The sequence below is a fragment of the Saccopteryx bilineata genome, chromosome 7 (genome assembly GCF_036850765.1).
Source record: "Saccopteryx bilineata isolate mSacBil1 chromosome 7, mSacBil1_pri_phased_curated, whole genome shotgun sequence".
Taxonomy (NCBI): Eukaryota; Metazoa; Chordata; class Mammalia; order Chiroptera; family Emballonuridae; genus Saccopteryx; species Saccopteryx bilineata.
In genome coordinates this window covers 54288774-54308189 of record NC_089496.1, presented here as the reverse complement: position 1 = coordinate 54308189, position 19416 = coordinate 54288774, and the positions used below count along the sequence as shown (strand labels likewise).

Genomic DNA, 19416 nt, shown 5'->3' with positions numbered 1-19416 from the left:
GGGTCCACTGCTGTGGTCCTGGGTTGCCTTTTCCCAGTTTGTGCAACTTCTGTAGCTGCGTTTTGTCCCACGCTGCCTTAAGTTTTGGTAACGTGTGATGTGTAACAAACAGGTGGCCTCCTTTGGGACCCAGGGAGGGAACCAAGCTTCTGGCCTGCATCTTCACCGCCTCCGTCATCCAGGGGCAAGGTGAGCTCTGCGGGGCCCGTGGCTGTCTGGATTGCTCAAACAAAGAGCCAACGTAATAGGTTTGACATTCAGAGGAAAGGTCAGGGTTCTGCGAAGGGTGAGGAGCCCTGCGCTAGGCACCTGCAGGGCAGGGTAGGGGGAGAAGACTAGATGCTCCCCTCCTCCCCCACAGGAAAGGGCGGATTTGAAACCCACTTATGTTGGTTCTGTGACTGCTGCTTCAACAGGGGAAGCTCAGAGCTGACCAGCCTCAGTGTTATTGGGGATCTTACTAGGACAGTTGGGGGTCTGGCTGTTGACTGGGGCCCCGAGGACCTCGGTCCTGTTGGGAAGGAGCGACTTGGTGGAAGTTATTTCGCTAAGCTCCCTGCAGCCTGAGAAAAGCTGCTTTCTCCTGGCCAAACCCTTAGCAAACTTCCCCGCGCTGCTGTGCCCCAGTCCCCGGTGGCAGTTGGAGGGCAGTGGGGCACCTGGCTTCTCTGTGAAAGCGCCTCCGCTTGGGCTGGTGTGAAGCCTTTATTCTTAGCGCTTGACTTTTGCAAGAATAATTTACCGCACGCGTTTGCTTTTCAAGTACTCCTGGCTGGTTCCTGGCCTCCGAGGGCTGTGGGCGCCCTGGGTACTCATGCATTCATTCAATTAATATTGCCCAAGGCCCGGCTTTGTGCCAGGAGTCGGGTGCCCGCATTTCAGACGATCTTGAGGATGCTTGAGGGGATGTGAAGGACCCTTCCAGACTTGAGAGCCCCAACTCTGCCGCCTGGCACCCTTGTAACGCGGGCGCCGAGGAACAGCTGGGCTCGCAGGCCGTCCTCTGTCCCCACCAGGATCCTAGGGTGCTGCGCAGAGGCTGGGGGAGAATCAAGGGGTGCTTTTCTGACGCGTGCCATTACCAGGCCTTGGGCCTAAGGCTGGGCCGGTTCGCCCGGAGCTGGTACCAGTTGCAAGTTGAAGGAAGGAAGTGGGAAATGGCGACCCTAGCACAAATTTGGCTGAACTCAGTCCGGGTCGCCAGGAGGGCAGTGCCAGTCCGGGAGGGCCGGGTCGTGACGGACTGCGCAGAGGACTCGCTCTCGGAGATGAACTAGGGCTCCCGCTGCGCCTCCCTCCCTGCCCGTCCCCGAGCGCTTGGGCCACCGCCGTCCGCCACCTCCGAGACGCCGCCGCCGCCCTGCCCGCCTGGGATCCTCGCTGCTGGTTCCTCCCTCCTCGCCTTCTGCTTCTCCCGATCCCTCCTCCTTCGGCTGGTCCCTCCTCCTCCCAGCCCAACCTCCAGCGCCCCCGCCCCGCGAGCTAGACGTCCGGGCAGCCCCCGGCGCGGCGCGGCCGCAGCAGCCTCCGCCCCCGGCTCGGTGCACACGCCCGCGGCCAGGGCGGCCCGAGTCCCGAGCGAGTCCCGGCAGCAGCCGCCTCCCAGACCGGACGACAGGCCACCTCCAGAGTCCCCGCCTCGCCGCCGCCTGCGCGCACGGCTGCCCGACTCCTTCCCGGACTAATTGCCGAGACCCTGAGCGAGCTCCCGGGGCGGCGATGCGACCCTCGGGGACGGCGGGAGCCGCGCTCCTGCTGCTGCTGGCGGCGCACTTCCCGGCGCGCCCGGCGCTGGAGGAGAAGAAAGGTAAGGCGCCCCGCGGCCCCGCGCCCTGCGCCCCGGCTGCCCGGGCACAGCTGCGCCCCTGGCCGGGACCGTGGGAGAGAGATCGCGACGCTGCGTTTCCGAGCTGGGCCGGAGGAGGGACGGCGGGCGCGCGAAGCGGGGTGCGGGGTGCAGGACGCCCCGGAGCGCTCGCAACTTTCTGCACTTTCCTGCCTTCCCGCGCGGGGCTGGCAGGCGTCCGGGACGACGTGCATTCCGGGGACTTCGGGCAGGACCGCGGGCATCCACGCAGCCCCGCGGGGACCTCTTGGGCCGCCCTGCCCCGCGTCTCCTCCTGGAACCGGCTCGCGGCTCCTTCCCCGCGGGCGCGGCTGCAGCCCTGGACTGGGAGGCCCGGGAGCCCGGCTCTGTCGCTAACTACCTGTAGCTACCTGGAAGTGACTTAGTGTCCTCCACGGCGTGGGAGGGGACGGGTCGGACCCGCCGCGAGGGCTCCCACCCTTGAGCTTTCTCCACAGCATTCGCGCCCCTTAGGGCCGTGGGGTCCGGTGAAATGGTCGCTTCCGGGTGCTCTGGGGACCGACCCCCAACCTGCAGCCCTTTGATCACGTCCCTAGGCTGCTGGGAGAGCTGGACAGAGAGGTGCGACCGCCCTGGCGGGACAGCTGGGTCCTGGTAGGGATCAGGTCCTTAGCCTTCCTTCAAAACAGGGCTCACAGCAAACTCCCGCCGTCAAAACAGCGAGGTTTTCTCTTGGGGATCTTTCTTTTAGCTTCCTAAAGATTTGGACATTGGGCCAACCAAAATACTAAAATTTTTTTTTTTTAAACGGATTGTTGCCCGTGGTTCACGTGTGCCAAATGTCCAGAGCAAACATGAGTGAGTCTGGCTGGCTCCGTGACTACCGACCATAAACCCACTTAACGTGAGAAACTTGTCCCAGAAGGTTTAATTGCACAATTTCAGAATGGAGCGGCCCGGGTTCTGAGAGTCAGGTCTGTACTTGCTGTTGATGTCATTGGCACAGGCAGTCGGGGTTTGGTGTTGAACTTGTCTGCTTGGGGGAGTGTCAGGGCATAAAGCCCCGGGTTCTCAAACTTTGTTGCCGATTAGAGTCACTTTGGATTTTCAACTTCACCAAACCAAAGCTAATACAATAAAAACCGATGTTTGCATCCCATCCCCCCTCCCCAGACATTTCGATTTCCTTGGTCTGGGGTGGCACCTGGCCGCGAGGGGGACGGCACTGGGGGAGGTATTGGGGGGGGCGTTAAGAGCTCCTGGGGTGATTCTGCTGGGCCCACCAGGTTTGTGGAATCACTGGTAGGAAGGAGAGATGAGGAAAGACTCCGGAAGGATTAACTAACTGGCAAAGTAAAGAAACTCTATTGGGGAGAGCATCTGGAGTTTTAAGCATCTTGCAAAACACGGGAAAGAGGAGGTGGGGGGTGATTTCAATAACAGTGGGTTCGCCTTCTCACTGAAAGCTTGCCCTCCTCTGTGTCTGATGGGCTCCCCTTCTCCCTACCGCGATCCCTGAGGGCTGTGGCCCTTCCTGCTCTTGGGTCAGCTGAGCACAGGGGCCTCGGAGGCAGGTGTATGTATCTCTCCCCTTTGGCTGCCCAGGATCCCGTCCTTGTTTTTAAATGAAACTCTTGGAGGATATGAAGCATCCTTTTTTTTTCTCTCCAGAAACCTTCCCAGCTCATTGCTGTTACTGCTTGAAACATGACTATTAGTGCGTGGAGATTTGTTTTGGAAAAAAAAAAACCAAGAGCTATAAATACCACTTAATTTGCCTGTTAGTCCGGTATTCGCTTAAAACAGAACGCTCCTGAAAACACACACACACACACACACACACACACACACACAAACAGAGTAGGTGAGGGAAAGCCGTTCAGTTAAAGTAACATGAAAAGACCAAAATTTAAGGCACATCATTAAAAATATAAGATGAGATCCTTTCACAAGAAGTGTCACAGACCCGTGTCAAACAAATTCGGTCAGTTTTCTTCAAGAAATGGAACTCGTTTTGGAGAGGTGGGTTTGGTTCTCGGATATGGGGGTGCCTCCTGTTGGGACAGATCAGGACGCAGCTGTCCTGGCCAGACGCAGTCCGTCAGACGCGGCTTAGGGAGCCCTCTGGGTCCTATCAGTCCCTACGTCACACATAGGAGGTGGGCACTCTTGTTACATATGGGGAAACTGAGACACAGAGAAGCAAAGGGACTTCCTGGCAGCTGGAAAGAGGCAGGACCAGAGTTCAGACCTATGTCTTTTTGTCCCCAAGAGCCTTTCTTCACACATCTAACTCGACTGCTTTGTGTGAGTTCTGGTTTTAGGACAGTGTCTGATGTCAGATGCTGGGAGGGGAAGGAACAGGGCCAGGGGCCAGGGGCCAGGGGCCAGGGAGCGGGCTCCCTAGGATGGTCCCGCTGTGTGAACTTGGAACAAATGGCTGCCAAGGCAGTGGTCTAGACTCCTGTTCTGTCCCTCAGCCGCCGTTCCGGCCACCACCTCTGCTGGAGGGAGGCAGCTCCGTCTCCAGTTCAACAATGAACTTGGAAGTCGCTCGAGGAATACTGAGCAAGCAAGCCCCTTGCTCTTGCAAAATCGCTGGGTGAAGAGACCCGGGGGGTGTTCCGAGGAGTGCAGGAATTCTCAGCCCAGCCAGACTGCCCTGGCTGCACCTCTGAGCACGTTCTTGACTTTTGACTCTCATTTCTGGCTTTATAGATTTAGTCTCGTAGGTCCCATGGTGTTTCAAAAACTCGCTCTGTAGCTTGAAGAAGAAGCCGATGGCCAAGGCCCATCCCGCTGCCTTCGTGAGCCAGGGTCCACGTGACAGCGCTGACATGTTTTGAAATGTTTTTAGAAGTAGTGTCAGTAATGATGAAGGATTCCGCCCTGTTTAAAACGAAAATATTCTTTGTTTTTCCTTTGATCTAAGCTCCAGGACCAGCAGCTAGTGCCTGAAACTTCTCTGACAGGAGTGACAAGCCAACTCAAATATTAAGGGGAGGTAGCTGCAGGCTGGTACCCCAGGCCTTGAAATGGGGAAGGGGGACCAGATTGGTGGGGACACCCAACTTGTTCAAGGACCCACCTAGGAAACCACGTGGCCCTCGCTGTGTGGCTGGCTTGCTGTGAAAATTGTGTTTGTGGTTGGTGTTTTAATTTGGACTTAGTACGGTAGAAATGGGCTCACTTAAAGTTAGGTTTTCCTTATAGGGGTAACGTTTTGAGAAAAGGGTCAACTTCTAGAATACAGCTGCCCCAGGCATCATTTCCATCTAAATTCAAGAAAACCTGATACTGCTCCTCAGATCTCCATGGAACAGATTTCCTCATGTTTTCTTGTCATTGATGGACAGTTGGCACAAGGAGAAGAAACTGTTTAGGCCTCCGTTCATGGCGTCTGCTTTATTCTTTGGAGCCTTTAACACAGGGGTCCCCAAACTACGGCCCGCGGGCCACATGCGGCCCCCTGAGGCCATTTATCCGGCCCCCGTCGCACACCCGGAAGGGGCACCTCTTTCATTGGTGGTCAGTGAGAGGAGCATAGTTCCCATTGAAATATTGGTCAGTTTGTTGATTTAAATTTACTTGTTCTTTATTTTAAATATTGGATTTGTTCCTGTTTTGTTTTTTTACTTTAAAATAAGATATGTGCAGTGTGCATCGGGATTTGTTCATTGTTTTTTTTTTTTATAGTCCGGCCCTCCAATGGTCTGAGGGACAGTGAACTGGCCCCCTGTGTAAAAAGTTTGGGGACCCCTGCTTTAACACAAATGCCCGAGCCTGTTGACTAAGCATCCGTGAATTGCGTACGCCTCAAATAAATTTCCCTCCTACCAAATGTCAGCAGCTTCCTCGAGGGAGTCGTGTGGGATGGCTAGCATGCTCCTCCTGTGTTCCATGTTGCGTCCTGGGCCGGTGGGTTCTCACTGGAAGACCCAGAGTCCCAGTGGCTTTCCCGACGACCTCTGGAGCTTCTCATTAGCCGTGGAGGGGACGGACGGTCCCGTGCGAATGCCTTGTCCACATCACTAAATACAACGGCCATGGCACCCTGTTACTGCTGGGCCTGCACACGTGGCCTTGGGTTGGTGTAAATAATTGCACACGTTAACCACTGTTGTTTGTCCTCCAGTGGAAGGACAAGTACTGCTATCTGTCACAACCTAGGACTTGGTATGCCTCTGTTTCTCTGCAGTTGAGCCACAGTGAGCGGCCCGGGCTGTCTCCTCTGTGGTTTGAGCTGTAGGGATGAGTGACACGTGGCGCTCACTCTCAAGTGCCCGGCGGTCAATCCGGGGAAGAGAGGTCCGCGGAAAACAGGACGTGAAGCCATCGCCAAAGCCATGGTGGGATTCCATACAGCACAGAGAAGTCTCCTGGTGTGAGCCTTTGCTTCTGGATCCACCTGGAGAGAGAGGGGGCAGGCGGACCCCCCTCCATGACGGTTTGCTCATTGCAGCCCACAGAGAGCTCTGGGTACCTCCCTCCAGACGACCACGCGAAGGACATTCCGAGCAACACGCCGGGCAGCCGGGTGCTGAAGAGGCTGGGGATGGGGCCGGTGATGGGAAGGGAAGGCCAGGCCACTGTTCCCAGAGCATTTCGCTGTCCCCTCGAGCGAGGGGAGGGTCACTGTGGGGGTGTTTGGGGTGTCAGAGAGATGACTCCAGGCTGTAGGGGTGGCAGTGAGGTCCGTGCGGACATGAGCAGAGAGGGAGAGGCGGGGGCCCAGGCTGCCGTAGCGCTGACTGACAAGTAGGTGTAACAAGCGTGACAGGTGCGTCTCAGGATGGCCCGTGGGCTTCCGACTGGGAGCCCGCACGGACACGGAGTCCCAGGGCTCCCAGCACTCCTGGGGGCTGTGAGTGCTTCCGAAGGACTGGAGTCTGCTGCGGGAATTCGGAGGGCTCCGATGGATGGAGAAGTAAGTCCAGGTGGCCTGGAGCCCCAGAGAACAGGGTGGCCCTGACTTATGGCTTCATTAGGTATTTCCACGGCAGGGACTGACTTGAGCTGGAGGACACACTGCCTCCTGCCGGCCACCAGGCTGAGCCAGGCCCGGCTCTGGGCTGCCACCGGCCTTGAGGGCCAGCTAGGTGGCTTGGTCGGCAGCTTGCCTCAGCACAATTCTCAGCCACCAATAGATAATGAATCCTGCAGAGAAGCAGGTTGGGGTCACATTCGTACATGGCTGCAGATCCTCAGATAGGAACCCCAACTTCTCATTGTCAACAGCATCAGATTTCTTGGTTTTATACATTAGTAACTGAACGAAAGTAACCAGGAGGTAAACTTTTTCTTTTTTCTTTCTTTTTTTAAGCAATAGCTTTTGAACCTTAAAACGTACCTTAGACTCACCCGAGGTGCTTCTGAAAGAGGGGGCGCCTTGCTGTACCCCAGACCGGGTGAGTTTGGGGATGGAGCGATCCACACCGTTTGTAGCCGGCCTGCGGGCGGTCCTGATGCGCGAACTGAGTGGTGGTGTGTGTGGCTTGTGGCAGAGAGGAAGTTCTGTCTTTGTTCTCTGACTCCCCGGGGGCTCTTACTCATTCATGGCCTGAGCTTCCTCAAGATCCAGGAACAGTTGTGTATTTTATGAGTAAGTCAGCCTCCAAGTTGCATGTTGTATTTTCAGGAGTTAATCCATAAAAATCTACTACGGTAGCTCTCAGTGTGTTTCCAAAGACAGCACCTTGAACGTGACAGAGGACACAGTCCTTGGAGCCCCCTGCCCGGGCCTCTGAATGGGATGTGACAGGGGTGGGGAGGGGTGGGACCGGTGATCTGTGCACACAGACCGCCCAGGAGCCTCCCACGCAAGCCAGGACAGGAGAAGCGCTGCTCGGCTCCGTGCCGACCCCCTGCGGGGTTCTGGGTAATAGTGGCGGAGGGATCCACTGTGCTCGTCCTTAAACGACTCACGTGTCTGAAGAGCTGAGTAGGGAGAGAGACGCGTGAACTGCTCACGGAGAGGCACCTTCTTACAATAGGTGCGAAGTAGGGTTTCAGGGAGACCCCGGAAAAGGGTCTGACTCTATCTCTGTGACTGGGGGCAGGGAGTTTCCCAAAGAGAGAACGTTTTAGCTGGACCTCAAAGAATGAGGTTTCCTCCCGGTCTCCAGGCACAGGGAAGAGAACGAGAAGACTGGCCGTGAGCCGAGCAGTCCCGCGGCAAGTGTGCCCTTTATAAACACGCACGTCTCACCGGAGCGCGTGCCCAGGTCCTAGAATTCCCTGCTCTGCTTCTCTCAGCGTCCGTGGGGAAACTTATAGTGTGGAAAGCAAAATGCCGGAGAGGTGACACATTTTACATTTAAAAATAAAAATGGTCATTTGGTCATATATATACATATATATATATATACACACACACACACACATGCACACACACATACATATGTGTGTGTGTATATTTTTTAAGTAGCAACCAGATGTGAAAACTTGCACTCGAGCCTGAACGATAGCCGATTGTTGTAACGCTCTCTGCAGTAGCGTGATTTGACCCCGAAACTTGTGATGAAGTAGGAAAAACAACACACGGTCTTCGCGTCCTTGGCTTATCTCCCCCCAGAGAAAGCACAGAGAGAAGGGAAGCTATTGTCTGCCTCATCATGGGCACAGTGATGACACGCTCCAGTCACAGTGAACCCCGACAGACAGTGTCTCTCTCAAATTCACTGGGCCTCGGCCCGCCGTTTGCTGACTGAGGCGATCTCACTGTTGCACACCGCAGAGATCCTCTGGACACAAACAGGTCGATTTGTCACAATGGGGAAAGTGGAGCTGTCGCTTCTATGGAACAGGAAATGGAAAGTGCTTCCGGACCGCTGTTTACCGGGCGATCCTTGGAAGAGCATGCAGGAAGGCTTTTCTGTTAAAGGCATTAACGTCACACCCGAGGGTTTATCTGCCACGGACTCGGTGATGTCACGATCTCTTCAGCGGTTGTATCCTGGTGCCCAACGCCGTTGGGACAGTTTGCTAAAAGTTCCTTGCTTTCTCTCCCGGTTTTGGAGAAAGCTGATGCATTCCATGCAGTCTCTCCTGTGTGACAAAAACTGACATTTGCACGGGAAAACGGTGTGAGTTTTCGCCTCTCTGCCTGTACTCACAACTTCGTCAGTATGTTAGTGTCTGGACGAAAAACCGATCCCTTCCGGAGGCTGTGCAGGTCCTTAAGGACAAGCACATGTGTGTGTGCCTGGGACACGTCTTGTCATTGTAGATGGGATTTGGGAGAGACCTTCAGGATTTATTTTTTTAATGTAAAGAAAAAAAAATCCCTGGATTTGCTGACCTATCAGCAACATTGAATATCTGAAAGCTGGAGGGAGAGTTCCTGAGCCCAGCGGCCTGACACCTGGACAGGATCTCCTGGCGCATTATCACACATCCTACGCCGGCCCCGCTGACGAAAGCTGTTCTGAGTGAGATCACTTACTTGAGGTTTGCTCTGGTACTAACTTGTGAATTTTCTCGTTTATTGCTGGGTGTTTTAACGCGGTATTTGGCAGTGAAACTATGACCGCCTCTTTGACGAGACCCCCCTTTCATCCGCTTTAGATAGAGTAAGTCCTGACTGAGGACAGAGAAACCAGCGGTGGTTGTTGAAGAGGCCTTGTGGCACCTGTTGGTTTTTAAGGTACTAACTTGAAGGGACTTGGACATGTGATGCATTTCAGAACTTTTCCTTGGCTTCGATTTGCTGCAAAGTGGAGAGATAATTGGAAACTTTATCCTTCGAGTGACTTTTTTTTTTTTTTTGTATTTTTCTGAAGCTGGAAATGGGGAGAGACAGTCAGACAGACTCCCGCATGCGCGCCCGACCGGGATCCACCCGGCATGCCCACCAGGGGTGATGCTCTGCCCACCAGGGGGCGATGCTCTGCCCCTCTGGGGCGTCGCTCTGCCGCATCCAGAGCCACTACAGCGCCTGGGGCAGAGGCCAAGGAGCCATCCCCAGCGCCCGGGCCATCTTTGCTCCAATGGAGCCTTGGCTGCAGGAGGGGAAAAGAGAGACAGAGAGGAAGGGGGGGTGGAGAAGCAAATGGGCGCTTCTCCTGTGTGCCCTGGCCGGGAATCGAACCCGGGTCCCCCGCACGCCAGGCCGACGCTCTACCGCTGAGCCAACTGTCCAGGGCCTTGAGTGACTTCTTGATGTCTCTATTTCTGCTGCCTCCCCCCCCCCCCCCCGTCTTTGAACGGACGTCATGCATGGAGTCACTTAGGAGTGAGAATAACGTATATACTTCATCTGTTCTTCCTCCCTTCCTTCCTTTCTCCCTCCCTTTCTTTCTTATTTGCAAGCGGCGGTGAACAAACCTTCACAGAGAAGGAAAATTTTGACAAATGACGGCGAACATACACCACATAATCTTTTGAAGCGAGAAAGTGTCAGAGACCGCCAGTCTTGATGCTTATGTCTAATGCAAAGACGTCCATGCACGCCTCGTACTTTGCGAAGTGCTGTTGCGAAAGGAGCTAGCTGAATGTAATTCCTTCCCTGTGATCTGTCCTTGGTTAGAACAGGAGATGAAACCTGGTTAGAATAATCCACCCTCCCCGGCTTTAGCTGCCATGAGATAAACTAGACGGGGCCCAGGCTCCTTCTGGCTGGAACACCCCTGACATTCAAAGCAGATAGATACAAGTGCATGCAAGATACGTATTTAAACGTTGCGGGTACGAGGTGCCTGCTGGTTGGTGTAGAACTTGTTTTCTTGGAGAATCTCTCTCTCTTTCTGTTTGTTCCAGCTGCAAAGGGCGATGGGGATAGGTCCAGGCATTCTTGACCCAGAGAAGGAAAGGGGAGATAGAAACCTCCTCGGGCCAGGACTTGACTGCATTTGTGGGGTGGAGGCAGCTCTCCAAGCCCAGAGGTCAGAAAGCCACCCGGTCGAGGTTCTTGGAATAACTTTGCTGTTAGCACAAAGGTCACCACCACCAGGTGGACATGTGAGAGCTTCCACGGGTCCTTTGTGTGTCCAAAATTATCGTGTGTCTATGAATACGATCTCCAATTTGAACATTGTTAGAATAGGCGAAAGAATGCATCGGACCAGGGGCTCCCAGTACTGTTTGTCCATCACCAGCATTATCGGATGGACAGCTTTTTGTGGTGGTTGTTGTTCCAAAAAGGGCAACAATAACCTTTTCTCTAGGACAGGGGTTGGGAACCTTTTTGGCTGAGAGAGTCATGAACACCACATATTTTAAAATGTAATTCCGTGAGAGCCATACAGTGACCCGTGTATGTTACGCATTAGCCAATAAAAATTTGGTGTTGTCCCGGAGGACAGCTGTGATTGGCTGCAGCCACCCATAACCATGAACATGAGCGGTAGGAAATGAATGGATTGTAATCCATGAGAATGTTTTATATTTTTAACGTTATTATTACTTTTATTAAAGATTTGTCTGCGAGCCAGATGCAGCCATCAAAAGAGCCACATCTGGCTCACGAGCCATAGGTTCCCGACCCCTGCTCTAGGACCTATTTGATGTCATATTTTTTTTTACAAGCAGGAAAACAATGTATAGAGGGGGCTACAATAGAAATACATTAGAAAAATGTATCTCAGGATGTGCTGTATGGAGTCACTTTTTGCATCGAAGTCATTTGTTGAGGCTTCCCCTCCTCCCGGAGCGCAGGGTCAGGGAGGCAGAGCATGGGACCCGAGCCCCACCTTGCCTGCAGGGCGACGTCGGCCAGGCTGAGTCAGCACCTGAGCCCTGGTTTCCTCGTTTGCAGGATGAGATCATCACCGTGCACGCACTGCTGAGAGGAGGGTAGGGATGGTTTGGGGAGAGGACGGGCCAGTCCCCAGAGCACATTCCAGAAGTGCTTGATGTTATCACCGTTTGAAGTGCTGACTCTGTCTTGGCCCATCCTCACCATTACATTTATGGCCCTTGTGTCCATGAGGAGCCTAGGGTTTGGCACGTTCCTGTCACTCACCGGAGGTCGTCCATCTGGGCAGGGTGGGCGCTGGGGACCCTGTGCCCGTGGCGGCCGCCCCTTCCCCTCCAAGTGCCCTCCCCATTCCCGGGAGCCTGTGGAGGACTCCTCCGGGCCTGGGCGGTGGACAGACAGCTCAGCCTGCCCCAGCCCCATGGCAGGACTCCCCGAGCACACCCGGCTGGCCCCCTCTGCCTCTCATCGTGGGGGCCTCACTCTCCTGCCCTAGAGCGTGGTCCTAATTTCCTGCAGAGCCTGGGTCCACCCTTTACACGTGCTCCCTTTCGCTGGGAACCTACAACTTAACACCTGCGTTGCTTCCCCAGCAGGAGCACTTCCTGACGGCTAAAGAACCCACTTCTTGTCTGTCTCTAGCCCTGAAGGACGTGTGACAGTGATGGCCACCCCCCCCCCCCCAGGCAGCCTTAGGTCCTCAGGGTCCCTGGATACCTGGGCCATCACCCCAGGAGGAAGACGGACACCTTCCCTGGGGCCCATAGCCCCGTTTGCAACAGTTAAGCTTTTTAAAGAGAGAAAAGAAAAGAGGGGCATCTCCCCCCCCCCCGCCCCCACCCCCCAGTGTTATTTGATCTGACCTTAATGGAGCTGTTGCAGGCAGTGTTGACTGCTCTTGGGATGGGCGTGGAGGCCCTGCACTTCCCACTGGGGATGCCCCTTTCACCTGGGACTCCAGCCCGTGAACTTCTACTTCCACACCTTTCCTGCTTTTCTCCTGGTTTTAGTCAGCGGGCTTGGGGTGCAGCCACGGAGCCAGGATCTCCCGCCATCCCGCTCTCTCTCCTTTCCCTCCTCTGTCTCTATCCACCTATCAACGCGCGATCTGGCCAAGTCACAGGCTGGTCATGCACCAAGCCCCTGCGAGAGTCTCGCCGTTTCCTACCAGAAGCCCATAAAAGTTATTTTAAAGTTGTTTTAAGTCTGGGGGTAAAAATAAATGGCTTTTGCTTGAGAGAAAACACCAAACATGGAAAAAGCTTAACTGTTCAAAGATGGTCGTTTATCTCCGTGGGCGTGCCTGGTAGCGTAGCTGCTTTTAAACAAGGAGAGGATTTATGAGGCCGGGCTTTACGCGCACGCGGGTTGGAAGGTGGTCTGAACTGCGCGCAGGCGTGCGCCATCCGTGAGGTTTTCCGGGGCCTCATGGCGCGGTGGTGGGTTGGGACACGGGAGTCCGTTTGAAAACATGGAAGACACACAGGGAAGTGACAGGTAAGGCTCTGGGAGGTAAATATTTATTTTCTTTTAAATATTAACTTCATGATTAGTTTTCTTTCTTTTTTTTTTTTTTAATGTTAAGGAAGGGAGAGCAAAATACGTGCTCAGGAAGGAAGGATGGAGGGAGTTTGCTGTTGTATGGCCCCTAGATAATGTTTTTAAGCATTAAGTGCATTTTTTTTTTTGCATTGGAGAAATAGTGGCTATTTTATTACGAATGATGCCACCCAGGAGAACAGGACGCTAAGGTTCAAAATCTCAAACTTCCCAATGGCGTGTAGGTTACAGATTACCCAGGGCGACATCACAAGACACTGTGGGTTAGGGGCTCAGGGTCATGCTGGAAGTCTATGGACCTCAGAGGTGAGGGGAGTGTTGAATGGAGGATGTTCTGAGGTTCTGATAGGAAAGTGGCCAGGGGCTCCGCCTTAGGGCTCAGGAACTGAAACATAACCTAAGTCAAGATGTCATCTTCAGCCTGCCGGGGGTGCAGACCCTGTGACCCTCAGTCTCCTGCCCTCTGCTGCCTCAGGGGTTGCTGACTGTGCAGAGGAAGAGCTAGGTCTCTTGGGGGGGGTAGAGCAGAGGGAGGAGAAGGTCCCCGAGATGAGGGCATTCTGGGATGCCGGTGGGTACTGGCATTTCTCAACGTAGATGCCGATTACGCAGATGGGAAGGTCGCCTGGTGACGAATTCAAGGAGCTGTACATGTTTGGTTCGCGTACTTTTCTGCACGTCTGGTTGCACCGTAATAAAAGCTTGACGCCCTGGACTCGTGGTCAGTGGATAGAAATGACAGAAACCCACGGGGAAAGCCAAGATGTTGTTAGAAAATTCAGGATCTCAAAGAAGGTCTGAGCCTTCAAACTGCAGGCAACGCATCTATGCTCTCTGCCGGTATCAGTAGCCAAAAGGTTTCTCCCACTCCACAGGAGACACCCCCCCCCCAGTCGATCACACATTATTTTCAAAATAGGGTTGGAAAAGGTAGCACCCCATGACATGTGGTAATTCCCGCTAAGGGAAGCCTCTTTAGCAAGTACTCGCCGGCTGCAGGACCCTTGCAAGAAAGACGGCGACATTGAGGGGTCACGACGCTTCCTTCCCTGTCACCTCCCCAAATCTAGTGTCAGGTTCTTTTTGAGACTGTCTTCAGACCCGTACTCCTTTCCTGGAAACATCCAGATTGGTTCCGAAAGGCGATTCTAAGAGGGATGGGAGTTTGGGGCAGGGAGGGGCACCCTTTTGGCTGCAGTGCCACAGTGCTCAGCCAGGCCCCCTGAAGTCCCTTTGTGGGTTGCCCCAAGGGCTTGCACTGAGGTCTGAAGTGCTTACAGGCAAGCGAGCAGAGTGATTGTGAAAAGTGGGGTGGAGAGGTGGACCGGGACCCATGGCACATTCGGGTGGGTCAGAGAGATCTTATGTCCCACTCTCTGGAGGATCCTGTGAGCCACAGGGGACCCCTACCTGGTGTGGAAAGTGCTAACTTGAGTCTGCCTGCTACTGGAAGGAGGACCTTGGCCCATTGTGGATCTGCCCAAGGCCGGCTGGTAGCGTGTGCGTTCTTGACCTCGTGCAGGAAAGAATTCACAACTCGAGTCCAGATTTCACAACTCGAGTCCAGGTGAGAACGCGTTTGTTAAAGCTGAGGACAGTGAAACAAGGAAAAACCCGGATAAAAGAAGCAGCAGGCCAGCCTAGGCGGGGCTGCTCTGACTCTAGAAATGTTACAGATAAGAAGTGGGGATGGGTGGGGCCGCTGTGTCTCCCTAGGAAGTCAGACTGAGGGGGCCTTGGAGACAGGGTCACGGGGTCAGCCAGGGACAGGCTGCCGCTGCCTGCTGCCCACCCCTGCAAGTCTTGTGGGGTCCCTGAGAGCTCAGGAGAAAGAGGCCAGGAAAACACACCTGGAGGAGGGGGAGGGGAGGGGGGAGGGGAGGGGAGGGGGAGGGGGAGGGGAGGGGGAGGGGGAGGGGAGGGGGAGGGGGAGGAGGAAGGCAGGGGAGGGGGAGGGGGAGGAGGAAGGCAGGGGTATGCTCCCGGGAAGATAGCACACTGGGTCTGCCACTGTCCTATGGGTTTTTTTAAGGGTGGTGATTTTAGGGGAGGTCCCTGGAGAGGATCTCAATACAATGTTCATCAGCTCCCCAGGTGTGGCGTGTTCTTTTAGGGTCGCGGTCTCCACTGATGGGTCAGCACCAGAGCAGGGGGTCGTTAGTCCAGGCAGCTGGCCCTGAGGTCAGCCGTGGCATTGCTCTCTGTCTGGTCTGCTGCTTTTCTGGGCCTGGGGTTGAAACCCAACTGAGGGCTCGATGTTACCCCTAGGGGTTAATGCTGAGGGGCTCTTCTCCGTCCCCCTTGCTTGTGCCCCCTCTAAGGGGGTCTAACCCATATGACTAGCAACATGCCAGCGGAGGGTCCAAACTGCATGACCAGCGACATGAAAGGCCAGGGGCTCTAAACCACACGACCAGCCACAGGCTAGGGGAGGAAAGGTTACCCTGAGGCCACGTCCTCGGGCCCCCAGTGTTGCTCATAGCTAGGCACCTGGGGCTTTCCGCCCCCGTGACCTCCTGTGCTCCTGTGCCGGGCCTGCCGTCCTCACTCTGCTCACGTCCATCTAACCGCCCACCCCGTGAGGAGGTCCGCGAGGCAGTGGCGTGAAAGAGACCAGACAGGAAGCCGGAGGACACTCCCCCTGCCTGGAGCCCTGGACCCCGTCCGCAGCAGCGGAGCTCCCTAACGAGGGGACACTCGACCCGTGAACACCCACGCACAGGGAGGAGCCTCGGTGAGCCAGCCTCCTTGTAGCGGGCACCTGCTCTGTGCCGCAGCCTGAGCTTGCTTCTGGGATGTGAACATGCGTTCAGTTCCCCTACCCCGCCCACGGCGGTGCCAGAGGGGAACCCTCAGGAGGCTGCTCTGTTGTCATCTTCACAGATGGCAAATAACGTACCCACATATCCACCCCCGGGGGGGGGGGGTAGGGCCTGACAATTTTGTAAGGTTTTTGTCTTTTTAAAAAATAATCAGACTTGAAAATTTTATTTCTTTTGAGTTTAAGCTAGATTCTTTTGAATTTATGTACACAGCAAACCATTTTGTAGCAATAGGTAACAGTCACCGTGTGTGTGTGTGTGTGTGTGTGTGTAAGTTCTACCTATCAATATTATTTTAAACAGTCACTTGTATCTTAAACGGGGAGGAGAAAAGGAAAGCTGTTGTTTTATATTTACTCACATATTTACTAAGTTTTCTGCATCAAGCTTGGAATGTGGCCATGCGGAGCTCAGAAGAAAGATTTATTTATTTTTTTATTTTACCCCAGGAAAATAGAAAAAGTGGATTATTTATACCTGTACACTCTATACATTTCCTGCCTTTCTTCAGAGACATATTCAACCTGAGATCCACGGCTAATATCAAATAGAATGCGGAGATACTTTAGAAAAAGGAGGGCAGATTTGCAAAATTGTATGAGTCCTCTTGTTTGATAGAACTGAAAAAAAAAATTGTTCCATGGGCGGGGGTGGGGGGGTGGGGGGGAGAAGGTTGGATAAATTACAAAAATGGGTGGATTAGACCTTTGGATTAGACCTTTGCATTCATTTCACTGGTGGCCACTCTATTTCAGAACTGGGTTGAGCAATTGCAACAGTAACATTTGAAGGTGCTATCCTAAACCAGACTTCTCTCTGCAGTTCCTCGTCCCAGCACAGAGTAAACAGAGGGAGGTGTCCTTTGTTTTCCTTTCCCACTGTCTACTTAGAAAACATGTTGTTTTTTAACTACCGTGTTTTGGGGACTGCGTGCCTTTTCCCAGAACATCTCAGGTTAACAAGTAGGCACTGGATGTTTAGCTGATCTTGTTTATGGGACCAGGAGAGATTCAGTAACCTCTATATACACTCTGCACTACTAACGAGGTAAGAGGTCATTGGAACATTTAGAATTCCGCTGTAAACATCCAAGATTGTCAGGTGAAGGCCCTCCCGCCTCTCTATCAGAAGATGTTTGTGATTCATCTAGGAATAACATCAACTCTGCAAGAAAGAGTATACTTGCTTCTTCTTAGCTTCTGCATCCAAAAAAAAACCCCAAAAAACCCTCACCAACGTCCTGGTCTTTCCTCGAGTGAATCAGGCCGCTCTCGGACAGCTCCCCACAGTGGACCCCCCTGAGCACGTCTAGCCTGAGCCTCTATGGCAGTGAATGTCCTCACTATACCCCTGATGCCGGAGTTATGGATTACAGGGGGAAGTTATCCCTGAGGACAGGCAGTGAGCCCAAGGCACGCTGTTCTTCGGTTATGACATTCCAGATTGCATGTTCGTGGTTTAAGCTCCGGGGTAGCTTTCTCACGAGGATGTCAGCTCTATTCCAACAGAGGCTCTGTGGTTCATTCAGCTCGGGGACGCAGTGGGCGCTGGACCAACACACCGATGCGTGTCCTGAACATGGCTCCGGTGTGACTGCCTTTCATGACGCGTCTGGAATCCCAACACCTCTGGATTCACTGACAAGCGGGAATGTATTTTTAAAAAGTGGGACAAAAGGACTTTGTTTAAGCTAGCAAATGATGAGGTGAGCGTGGTCTCAGTTCATGCCCTTTCTCATTGGCCTTCCTCAGTGTGGAGTACGCAGGGAAACACGCGTGTCTGAAGGAGTGTGACACGTGTTTTCTTACTGGCTTTACCCTCCATAGAGTTCACCTCTGACATAAAGGGCATCCATTGCTTTAAAAGTGTTCTTTAGGAATTAGTAGTTTGATTACATTTGAATTATCAAGGAAAAGCACATCCTAACTTCATGCAGTCATGACTCGATCTCTGATCTCTGCATGGAGAAGGGTCCAGGAGTTTCCCCGTAGTGTTCACCGCCATCCAGGCAACTCAGGGGTATCCATTCTTACGTTCTTTTAAAAACTCAAATTAGTAGAAGTTGACAGGCAGCTCAGAGCAATAGGTGATCTTCTAAGTTCCCTCTGTGATGAAAAGAAAGCTCATTCTTTCTGCGTGGACTCCGGGAAAGTGACTTGAAGTGTATTGATAAAAGGTCATACTCAGGACAACTCTTAAATATCACATCAGAGGAAAAGGAGTTTGACTTTCATTCACCTCGGACATAACGATTTGGACCGTGACCTCAAGAAGTGCTGTGAACAGTGAGCTGGTTCCATGCCAGGAAGTTGGGACGCTCCAGTGACCAAAGGCAGAAGTCATGCCTTATCTGTCTGTGTGTCTGGGTCCGCCCAGGGTTGGCGCAATGGTGAGAAGACCACAGGTCCTAACTGGGGAGTTGTTAATGAAATAAAATTGAATTTCAAGGGCAGGGAAAACAAAGTTCATTTTATTCTATGACTCATATCCCAAGTGTCCTATACTTTTTTTTTTTTTTTAACAGAGCCTGATATCCCTTATTTTCAATTTATCTTTCCACGAGGCATGGACAATGGGGTAACATGAACAAAGGGGGTTCGTGCAATGGACTCTGTGTAAGCACATGAGGAATTTATGACGGTCGACAATTTTGAACCGTCAGCTAGGTGACTTCCTGAAACCTCAAACCTTAAAACTTAAATAGAGGGAGTCGGAAGGGATACCGAAACAGGGTAACGTTAGCAGATCAGACTTCGCCGCCGTGTGTGGGTCCGCAGAGGAGTGTTGGTCCGGACTTTGCTCGTTCAAGTTGAACCAATAGCCTTTGACCGTTTTACCTCTCTGGATGTAGAAATCAGCATTGCAAAGTGATTTTGAGGGGGTGTAGATGCTGTCTGCAAAGGTGATAAACTTGGCGTCTTTTGGAAATAGGACGCACAGCCCTCTATTAGTGTATACTCCCTCTGTTTTCCAGCCGAGCGGTAGCTATCCTTCAAGCTGCCGTGTAATGACTCGACTATGTCCACGCAAGATGTGACCCTCAGAGTTAGGACTTAGCGATACAGCCTAGGACTTGAGTGGCAAATCAAGTAACAATCTCGGCACGAGGAGGTTCAGACTAGTGGCTCTCAACCGGGGAAGATTTTGCACGCACCCCGCGCACTCTGGGCATTTGGCAAAGTCGGGGGTCAGTTTTGGTCTTCACCCTGGGGTGTGTTGCTGGTATCTGGTGGGTAGAGGCTGGGCATGCTGCAAAACATTCCTTAGTGCACAGGACAGCCCCCACCACAAAGAATGGTCCCCCGCACCAAGCGGCAGTGGCACTGAGAGTGAGAAAGCCGGGCTGGGTCCCACCCACCATGGTCAGCGCCCCGCCCACCATGGTCAGCGCCCCGCCCACCATGGTCAGCGCCCCGCCCACCACGGTCAGCGCCCCGCCCACCACGGTCAGCGCCCCGCCCACCACGGTCAGCGCCCCGCCCACCACGGTCAGCGCGCACACGTCTGTTCGCCTTGTGTTTGCTCTGCGGGCG

General features: G+C 53.6%; 1 protein-coding gene across 1 annotated transcript in view; it reads left to right on the top strand.

Annotated features, from left to right (window-relative positions):
- The first annotated feature begins 1464 nt into the window (after positions 1–1464).
- The window catches only part of EGFR (epidermal growth factor receptor), a 157976-nt gene continuing 140024 nt past the window's right edge, over positions 1465–19416 (top strand). The window contains exon 1 of the mRNA XM_066238471.1: positions 1465–1807. Coding sequence (XP_066094568.1) covers positions 1720–1807 — 88 coding nt within the window. The 5' untranslated portion in view covers positions 1465–1719. The remainder of the gene's footprint in view (positions 1808–19416) is intronic.